The sequence below is a fragment of the Heptranchias perlo genome, chromosome 3 (genome assembly GCF_035084215.1).
Source record: "Heptranchias perlo isolate sHepPer1 chromosome 3, sHepPer1.hap1, whole genome shotgun sequence".
NCBI classification, from domain to species: domain Eukaryota; kingdom Metazoa; phylum Chordata; class Chondrichthyes; order Hexanchiformes; family Hexanchidae; genus Heptranchias; species Heptranchias perlo.
The window spans coordinates 24,678,605-24,689,815 of record NC_090327.1 but is presented as its reverse complement, the minus strand read 5'-3'; the positions used below and the strand labels follow the sequence as shown (position 1 = coordinate 24,689,815).

Sequence of the window (11,211 nt, the reverse complement as noted above, 5' to 3'; positions counted from 1 at the left end):
ACACACCGTGGGAGAACCTTCACCACACGGACAACCCTGGTTCAAGAAGGTGGCTCACCACCACCTTCTCAAGGGCAATTAGGGATGGGCAATAATTGCTGGCTTTGCCAGTGATGCCCACATCCCATGAACGAATAAAAAAATAATTTTGTCGTTCCTCTTTGCTTTCCTAATTGTCATTTGACATCCTTTCTAACCTCTTCCTATTTCCATTTCTCATCCTCCTTTATGGTCTATGTACTTAGGGTATGCCTATTTTTGGTTTCAATTTTACCCTTATCTCTTTATTCATCTATGGTGATTCAGTATTGGCTAGTTTGTTCTCGTGTTTGAGAGGAATATATTTCTACTGAACTCTTTGATCACCATTTTAAATATTTCCCACTGTTATTCTATTTCTTTGTCTGTCAAATTTTTTTTCCAGTTCACCCTCTCTAGTTCCATTCACATCCCCTCGAAATTAGCTTTTTTACAATCTATTACTTTAGTCTTTGGCTTACTTATGTCTTTCTCAATAATCATTTTAAATTTTATGATGTTATGATCACTATTATCTAGAAGTTCCCTTACACCTACTTCTCTTATCTGCTCAGGTTCATTTCCCATTACTAGATCCAACACTGATTCCTCTCTTGTTGGGCTTCTCACATACTGGGTAAGAAAGGAGTCATGCACACAATGTAAAAACTCCATTCCCCTTTCCCTATCCTTGCCAGTTTATTTGGGGGTAGTTGAAATCTCCCATGATTATTATTCGATGTTTTTTTTACTCATTTCATAGATTTGCCTACATATTTCATCCTCCACTTCCCTTCCACTATTAGGTGGTCTATAGAATATACCTATTAACGTAGTCAATTCCTTCTTATCCTTTGTCTCAATCCATATGGATTCTGTTTATTATTTATGTCCCTTTTTTTCTATTGCTATTATGTTATCTCAAATTGGTACACCTCCTTCTTCCTTCCCTTTCCTTTTTAAATGTTATATCCTGCAATATTTAACTGCCAGTCCTTTTCTTTATATAGCCATGTTTCAGTTATCCCTACGACATCTGGCTCCTCGCTATGAATTATTGCCTTCAGTTCCCGTTTTGTTTCGGATGATGTACATTGCTGTACAGGCAATTTAATTTGTTTTTAATAATTGTTCCCCTCACTTTATTTTTAAGTCATTTTGTACTCATGTTCTATAACTGTATTTGTTCTCTGAACATTTGTTACCCTTGTTCCTTACCTTGGTTTGACCTTTACTCTCATCTCCTATTTCTTTTATCTTCAGACTTGTTATTTTCACCAGATCCCTCTCTCCATCTTGCTGGTTTAAAATCCTATTTATCCTTTCTGCTTGGACACTGGTCTCACTCTGGTTCAGGTGGAGCCCGTCCCAGCAGTACAGCTCCTTCCCGTCACAGTACTGGTGCCAGTGTCCCTTGAAATGGAATCCCTTCTTCCCATGCCAGTCTTTCAGCAACGCATTGACCTTCCTGATCAGCCTATCCCTATGCCAATTAGCACGTGGCTTGGGTAGTAATTCAGATTACCACCTGTGAGGTTATTTTTTAAAATTTAGTTCCTAACCTTTGATATTCCCTTAGCAGAACCTCCTCCCTTTTATTTCCTGTCATTGGTCACAACATGGGCTATGACAACTAGATCCTCCCCCTCCCTTTCCAAGTTCCTCTCCAGTTTCTCCAAGATATCCTTTACCCTTGCACCAGGTAGGCAATGCACCCTTCTTGACTCTCCGTTGCAACTGCAGAGAATGCTATCTAACCCCCTAATTATCGAATCCCCTATGACTACAACCTTTCGATTCTGCTCTTCATTTGTTGAAGGAAAGCCGTATTTGACAAATTTAAGAGTTGTTTGAAGGAGTTTGAATAGTTAAGGGGAATGCAATCGATGTAGTGTTTATGTATTTTCAGAAAACACTTGATGAAATGTCTCCTAGGAAGCTTGTTGGAAAAATTCAAGCGTAAAATTTAGTTATAAATTAGTTGACAGACAAGCAGCAAAGGGTTTGGGTTAATGAATGTTGCTCAGATTGGAGAAGGGTTGCAAGTGATGTATGCAATGTTCCAATCTGACCATCATCCACTTCCATTCTTGATACATATAGCCAATTTGGACTTGAGCAGAATACCAACGTTTTCTGACAGAAGTAGGCGCTTTAGCTAACAGCGAGAAGGACTGTTAAAGACTTCAAGAGAGAAAGATTAGTCGAATGTACAGACAGGGTATAGATGTAAGTTAATGCAGAGAAGTGCTAGGTAATGTATTTTTGGAGGTAAATCAAGGAATGGGGGTTTACACAATAAGGACATTGGAAAGTGTGGAGGAACAGAGAGACCTAAGGGGCCAAATATGTAATTCCTTTAAAGTTAAGAGCACAGATAAATCCATAAAAAAGGCCAACAGTATTTTGGTTTTATAAATATTTCTAAGTTATAATCTCTTGGTACTAACTCAGACTGGGGTAGGCATCCAGTAAGTCACCTATGTGTGAGCCTTCACAGTGATTACTGGCAGGCTTCTTGATCATGGGGCCAACATAGCTGAATCCAATCCTGTCCTTTCTTAGTATTCATGTACATGTACATCCCAGCACAGATCAAGAGACAGCGACTAGGAGCAGGAACCCTGGCTATTTCTTTTCCTCCCTCCCTGTAGGAAACTGCAACATTGCTTTTGCTGCTTCAAAGGAAATTGGTTAAATCAGCACAGATTAGTGACTGAAGCTCAGACTTTCCTAATCTGTGTGGTTAAGTACCATACCAAACAACATATTATACTCACTAAACAGTTGGAGGGTCAGCCTTAAAACAGATTGATATAGAAATATTTGCCAGTAGATTAGAGAGAAATTGTAATGTCAGCATATAATACAACAGCTTTATTAAAAATATCCATTATTCTCAGGTGTAATCTAAAGACAGGGAAATGGGGCTAAGTGGATAGCTGTTTCAGAGAACTGGCACAGGCTTAATGGGCCAAATAGCTCTTTCTATGCTGCAAGATTCTATGAATCTATATCTTTTTAGTAAAAAAACGATACTGCACGACATTTGATCATACCACTAAAAAGAGCCAAGTTTAGGCTACTGCAGGTCTAGGTTTTAGATAATCTGAGTCTCTGATTTTCCTTGCACTGTTATTATGAGCTTTAATAAGTACGCTGCTTATAGTTTACAATTTTATTAGAAAGGAGACATTCATTTTGTGCTCTGAAAACTGTACATAAAACTGACAAACACAGATATAGGAAACCAGAACCAGTTTAACCAACCATAAAAGTAGAATCTCCGAAGGTCAACAATTATTAAACACATGGCATAACATTAGCTTTACTCTGTCATTGTACATAACACTGTTAAAGTCTGTTAACTTAACAGGAAATTAAACACAGTAGAAAGATATTTAAGCTAAAAGTCAATAGGTGTAATAATTACATATTATACAGCAGGGCAACCAAGGCCTTGTGCTTTCAATTTATATATCTAAAATCTTGACAGGTACATCACAGTTTTTTTAAGTATGTTCATTGTATTTACTGTTTGAAATTTCATTTTTTTTAATATAATACACAATATGACAAGAAAATGCCATTAAATTTTGATGCAAAAAATGCTTGCATATCAAGCAATCAACACTAAACTGAAGTTACTTGTTTTTTTTTATATATTTATATATATATTTATATATATATATATTTGCCCATTACTATCTTTGATAAGAGTTTCTGGACTACGGTTACTGTGTTCGCTAACGTGTTTTCTCACCGCAGTGAAACAACACGACGCTGACTGCATCACAAGGTTTAAAACAATATCTCTCTGAGAACAAGATATCTGTACTGTAATAAGGTTTCAAAAGAAACCAATCTGTTTTAAAATAAAAAAAAAGGTCACTCCTCAGGTCAGACTTCAGTCTGAAGGTCAATGATGTCCTGTCCACCGAGTGGTATCGTCGCTCCCGTTTTCTCCCATTCCACCGTTCTCATTTCTAAAGGAGACTGTTGGGTGGGATCCAGTTCCTTTTTTATCCATGTGGGTGGAGACTGCATCTTTCGGATTCCTTCCCAAGGCCGCTTGATTGGAGTTTGCTTCTCCTGCTGTTGAAACAATGGTCAGCTTATTAATTACAGTTAAGCCCAGGGGAACTTAAGTCCAGAATTCCAATCAAACTGCTTCCTGTCCATTCTAAACACACAACGCCAATACATAACAGGACTGAGATAAATGCAGAATATTCTGAAAAAACACAGTAGACCAATCAGCATCTGAAGGAGAAAGATTATTGTTTCAACTGGAAGCTTCATTAGAACTGAGTGCTATCTTTCTATTTCAAGCTGCTTTTATATCGGTTGAAATTCGTGCTAATGGTGTTGGTTCCCAAAATGTATAAAGAGACAATCAAATGCTCCTTGGAGCAAAACAGTCCCTGTGCTGCTGTGACCAAGTAAATATCATTTGTGGAAAACTTGCTAGCGTTAAACAACGGAGTTGGACGGATATTCTGAACTATCACTCTATTACCTTTGCGGTTCAAAGATAAATTATGCAAAACTTTCTCATAGTTGATTTAACAAATGGGGTGGAGCCCATTAAAAATAGATTGTACATAGTGTGTGGAAATAATGGGCTAATTAGCTTTTTTTCATGATATGCTTTCAGCTGTTCTTGACTGTCCTAACAGAAGTTACATTATCTGATCTTAACTCATGTTTATGCCTTCTTATCCAGGTACTGACATTTTCAAACCCGGGTCACACTAAGTGATATGTCAGTGACCAGGACTGCTAGGTTGCTGTCTGCTGGTCTAGAGCTCATGGCCTGGAGTTTCCCCCTTGGACGCAGCCCGGAAATTCTTTCTGAAATTGTGCCTGAAGCTGCGCCCACAGAGATAATCAAATGTTCCTTGGAGCAAAACAGTCCCTGCGCTGCTGTGACCAAGTAAATATCATTTGCGGAAAACTTGCTAGCGTTGAACAATGACCATTTCGGGAACCAACACGCAGCCCGGAAATTCTTCCTGAAATTGTACCTGAAGCTGCGCCCATTTTGCCAGTGTCAAGTTACAGCCAAGTATCCTCTCAATCTGATTAGAATATGCCCAAAATAAAATAGGTAAAAATCAGAGTAAACAATCACCCCAAGGAAACGCCAAATCCAAACCAGTATATTGCTTCTTTGAATCTTAAAATCAAAAGTTTCAACTCATCAGGCACAGCATGTTTAAGAAACTGCAATCGAGGAAGCTTTTCAATTTTTAATGTGACTTATACTCTACCATAAAAATGAATTAAAAGAAGCAGAAAATACAGAGCAGGTCTCGATGAGGATAATTTTTAAAAAAGGCTCAAAAAATTGCAACTAAAAGACCAGAAAAATGACTTTGTTTCTTGCTGCACCTGAAAATCTGGTCATCATGTTGAGAGACCCCCGCACAAGCGCAATTGGAGGATACTCACATTTGAGAGTCAGGGATGTGGCCAGTTTTGGGGCAGAGATTGGTTCGGATGGAAGGTTTGATGGACGAAAGTAAAAGATCGAGGAGACTTGGGCGTATTGTACGAACGAGCGCCCAAAATTCCGCAATCATTTAGGTCACATAATTGGTTTGCGTCCAGATTACGTGCGCATCTCGGCGCAAATGTGGAGAAAACTCCAGGTCCACATCATCTGCAATTTTTAATCAAGTCTCTCTAGGAGATGGCTTGGTGGATCCATATATTAGAACATTTGGAACAACATTGTTTCACTTTACAACCTCAGTTTCAATTAGACCTAGTCTCTGCCCTGACAGCAGTAACAATCCAAAGTGGTAGCTCAATTCAGAAACCTGGTAACCATAAAACTGATTATAATTTGGCACGAAATTGCACTGTTATTCAGAGAAGCTGTATCTGGGTCTTCTGAAACTGGAATTAAGAAACACCGATGGGACATTGAAAGAAAAACAGTTGAATTAATCATAAACTTATGGAAAACTTTCATTTTTAAGCACAGTTGACAGCTGTTAAGATCCCAGGAGTTTTACCCTATATCTAATTCATTCAATAACCATTAATGTTCCTTGGGACCATGTAATGTCATCTGTGCAGCTAGTCAGTGCGCAATAATGTAAACTGTAAGGTTAGATTAATTTTCATGAATTTCACTTTATTACCTTTATGGGTCAAGAAGAAGTTTCATAAAACTTTCTTGCAGTAGATTAAATAAATTGGGTAGACTGCAACAATGTTTTTTTTGCAAATGATAAAAAATGGGAAAGAAAAACAGGCAAGCACAAAGCTTAAGTGGTTGCAGAAGCCAATTGCAGACCACAACGTGGGTCTCATAAACAAATATAAATGAAGGTTAGCTGTCTGTCAGGATGCATCTTCCCATACAAGCTGTTCTCTCTGTATTTAGTCCTTGGCACATTGCTGTGAAATCTTTGAGTTCCAGGACTCCCATTGAGAACTCTCTGCAGTTAACAGGCCTTTCCGCTGAGCACTGTGCTAGAGGCAACCTGAATACAGTGAACTTTTAAGAATTCAGTTAGAAAGCACCATACTTACACTGAGATTGGTTTTATCACTTCCTGCTGATGAAACACTCCATCGTTTCACTGCCTATTAATAGAAGAAAACATTTCTAAAAACTAAAAGTGCAGTGCAGTATTGACAGGCAACAGTACGACAGCATTAACAATCAGCACCTAAACTACAATAGTCTGTTGGAGGCATCTGTCAGTATCCAAACACTAGCCAAACTAGGGGAGCGAAGATCAGCAATCGCAATAAAGCATTGAATCTGCAGCAATTTCTACATTAACTGTAATTTGCACATTTTTGATCTGATCTTCACATTAGAGTTTTAGCATGCAGATCATGTCCTGGAAACTGACAGGCTCAAGTGGCCAGTATCACTGTTTGTTTCCCAGACTGGGCTACAAGTCAGAAATTCTTGGTGACAATATCCTTTCAATATACTGATTAAATAATCACGAGGAATCTTTCAGTACGATTTATTTTGACGGTACAAGAATTGTTTACAGAAGTATCGTTATATTAACTCCAATACTGTACAACACAAATGACATTAGCGTTCTCTTTTTCCATGGTTTACAATTATCATGCTAGGGATAAAAAAGACAAAATGATAACCATGTGATTTAAAAAGACATTGTTGCATCAGTAACATTATTAAGGAGGCTTTTGAGGTATTCTTATAAACAGAGAATCCTGTTTTACCCTGTGTTCCAAAAAAAATCACTGCAAGGCTTGTCTGCCATGATGTCACAATGCTAAAACTGTTGGTTTAGGTACTCTAGCGCACAACAATTACAATTCCCTCTGAAAATGATAATTGCCCTTTGACACGTTACAATTTATTGCCGTATTGTGATACAGCTAAGGACAACCAGTAATCTGAACCAAAATCCAAATTCACCTAAATTTCAAGAGGTTTGATCAAATCGAACTAGTCCAAGCTATTGCCAGTAAAATTTGGACACTTGTAGATTTTTTTTTGAATATTTTCTTTAACATTCCTCATCGGCCCCAAACACATCATCACGGGCATCCAGTTTTCAGATTCTGATAAACGTACAACTCTGGGGTACAACTGCACTTGTGCAAAGTTCCGTATAGGCAAAGCTGTAATTTTTTAATATAGGCTGAAAACAGTATACTGTTAACCAACCCTAAGCTAAGATACGACAAAACACAGACTTTGTGCAGAGATGGTAGGGTACAGAACAGAAAGTCTCATGAAGCAAGTAAATGTTGGGATGGGATAGAAAGGGCATAGAGTGGTCAGAAGTAACGAGTATTGGAAGTAGAGACATCAAACTATGGGCAGGGTTGATTAGAAATATAACAGAAAGGTCAGAGTGACTGGACATAGGAATAAACATAAATAAAAGGGGAAGTACATAAACAGATCAAAAAAAGCTTTAAAAATATTGGCACGGAAATTGCGAACAACCCACGCTTGCCACTCCTTACATATCAACTTACCCATGTTATATCCGTGGTCTTTACTGCAGGAACTTCCTCTAATGCGAAACTTTTAACAATTCTCTTTTTACTTTATATTTGTAAAATACCTTACTGTCGTTTTGATGTTTTTTGAAATACTCCTTCATAGCTTTCCGTATCCGTATCTTCTCATTTTCTCCTTTAGTTTTTTCATTATTATTCTTATAGTCACACACAGTCTGTACATTTAGGAAATAGAAGCCATTTTGATTGAGGAGTTAATTGTAGAAGCTTGCAAAGGAACATGGGGGGGAACTATTGCACACTGGACCTTGGGAAAGCCAGCAAACTGGATGGGCCTATCTCACTGCTTCCTTTCTGTAATGCCAAACAGCTCTCCTGAAAAGTGCATCAGTCACCTAACATACACAACATACCTGATGGCACCTTGGCTGATATTATAGAGATCCCCCATGGCTGCCTGAAATGACCTGGAAATATATCGCCATTCCTTCATCATCGCTGGGTCAAAATCCTGGAACTCCCTACCTAACAGCACTGTGGGAGAACCTTCACCACACGGACTGCAGCGGTTCAAGAAGGCGGCTCACCACCACCTTCTCAAGGGCAATTAGGGATGGGCAATAAATGCTGGCCTTGCCAGCGACGCCCACATCTCATGAACGAATAAAAAAATGACCTGGTGCCATAAAACAGAACCGACTAATGGGTTATTTATCTAATTTGCTGTATATTAGTTCATGCTGTATCCAAATTGGCTCTGAATTTGCCTACAAAACTACAGTGACCACACTTCAAAAATAATTAAGTGGCTCCGAAGCACTTTAGGATGTCCTAAGATATGAAAAGCACTATATAAAAGTGTGAATTATTTTTTATTGGCAACTGTTACCCCAGCTGACATCAGCTTACTCAGAAAAGATGTGGGATTCATTTAAGCTTTTCAAACTAAACTCAGAGGTTTAGTTAAGTACTTAACCCACAGAGTTACTATCCTCTTTAAGAATCTAAGTTATTTATTCTTTATTGCTGTTTAATAACCTTAGATCTCATGGAGTGATTTTGCAAGTTTCTCAGCCAGCAGGGAGAACCGTCCACAAACTCAGAAAATTGGCTCTTAAATGACCATTTATGATCACTGCTCTCAGTAATGACAGTCAATCGTTATTCTAACACAACTTAATTGACTAATATTTTCTCCAAGGTCCTGAGTAAAGTGCCATTAAAGTCATAGAATCATAGTAAGTTACGGCACAGAAGGAAGTCATTTGGCCCATCGTGTCCACACAGGCCGATAAAGAGCTATCCAGCTTAATTCCACTTTCCAGCACTTGGTCTGTAGCCATGTAGGTTATGGGACTTCAAGTGCACATCAAAGTACCTTTTAAATTTGTTGAGGGTTTCTGCCTCTACCATTCTTTCAGGCAGTGAGTTCCAGACCCCTACCATCCTCTGGGTGGAAATATTTCTCCTCAGCTCCCCTGTAATCATTCTACCAATTACTTTAAATCTATGCCCCTCTAGTTACTGATCCACTCTATCTAGGCCCCTCATAATTTTATACACCTCAATTAAATCACCCCTCAGCCTCCTCTGTTCCAATAAAAACAACTCCAGCCTATGCAATCTTTCCTCACTGCTAAAATTCCCCAGTCCTGGCAACATCCTCGTAAATCTCCTCTGTACCCTCTCTAGTGCAATGACATCTTTCCTGTAATGTGGTGACCAGAACTGTACGCAGTTTTATACAGTTCTAGCATAACCTCCCTGCGCTTATATTCTATGCCTCGGCTAATAAAGGAAAGTATCCCGTATACCTTTTCAAACCACCTTAGCTACCTGTCCGGCTACCTTCAGGAATCTGTGGACATGCACTCTAAGGTCCCTCTGTTCCTCTACACCTCTCAGTATCCTCCCATTTATTATGTCTTCCCTTGCCTTCTTTGCCCTCTCCAAATTAATTACCCCACACTTTTCCATATTGAATTGCATTTGCCACTTTTCTGCCCACCTGACCAGTCCATTGATATCTTCCTGCAGTCTACAGCTTTCCTCCTCACCATCAACCACATGGCCAATTTTTGTATCATCTGCAAACTTCTTAATCATGCCCCTTACATTTAGTTCTAAATCATTGATATTTACCACAAAAAGCAAGGGACCTAGTATTGAAGCCTGTGGAAGCCCACTGGAAACAGCCTTCCAGTCACAAAAACAGCCGTCGACCATTACCCTTTGCTTCCTGCCACTGAGCCAATTTTGGATCATGAAAAACAATCCAACATTGAAAAGCTGAGCCTCTAATAAAAGAACATCTTTGGTGCACCCACAAATTTGTAGTAATGTTTCACTACATTTCCATCAGAATCAAACAATAATTTAAGGTCAACTGAAGGATAGATAAAATTCCATTCATCAATGGATGAGCATCATCACTACTAAAGGGGCATTTCCTCCTGCCAACTTCTGTCTCACAGATATAGGCCCAGAAATTGCTCCAAGCAGCGAACCAACACTGCTCGCCACTCCGTAGATTTATAGGAACATATACTAACCCACTAACTTACCGCGGTCTTTACTGAGTGCACTTCCTCTTATAGGAAGCGGAGAAGAGCCCAGTGTTATCTCCAGAGAAGCTAGGACCCATGAGAGAAGCGAGAGGATCACTCTCTCCCCTCGACCGATCAGATCGCAGCATTTTTGACAAGCTGCGAACAGTTTCTGCAAGCTGGAACCTAAAGTCCAGGAAGTGAAAGGTACTACATTAAAATAATTTGTAAAAACAGTGATAGACAGCGAAAAAAAGAGCGGGTAAGAAATAATCAAATTAAACAGACAGAAGGAAAAAGTTAAAAAAATGTTTTCAACTTTTTAATTAAAAAAAAAATTAATGATCAAAAACTATTAAAATAAGGAGTAATGTGACTCCACATTTTTAAAAGTTAATTTTTAGTTGTTTGGCAGTCATTAAGATCGAGCTGTTAAAACTTAGTTTAGACCTGGTATTTTTAAGCATACCTGTTTTGTGGTGATATTAGTTACTTTCCAGCTGGGCAGAAGAGCATGTGGGCGCTGGTCCATTGATTCCACTGTTTCCAGCTGGCGATATCCCTTTAATTTGAAGCTGTTATAATGCCAGCGAACCAGGAGGAGCAAGTTCCAGATTTCCGTGTCTGACTGCGTATGTGCGAACGCCAGAACTTGCTCCTCGATTTCGTCACT

The 11,211-nt window shown here is 38.9% G+C and overlaps 1 protein-coding gene across 1 annotated transcript in view; it reads right to left on the bottom strand.

The window, feature by feature from the left end:
* Positions 1-3,418: 3,418 nt before the first annotated feature.
* Positions 3,419-11,211, bottom strand: part of adgrb1a (adhesion G protein-coupled receptor B1a) — a 516,358-nt gene continuing 508,565 nt past the window's right edge. The window contains exons 33-34 of the mRNA XM_067974780.1: positions 6,565-6,618; positions 3,419-4,113 (exon numbers count right to left, since the gene is read on the bottom strand). Coding sequence (XP_067830881.1) covers positions 3,919-4,113; positions 6,565-6,618 — 249 coding nt within the window. The 3' untranslated portion in view covers positions 3,419-3,918. The remainder of the gene's footprint in view (positions 4,114-6,564; positions 6,619-11,211) is intronic.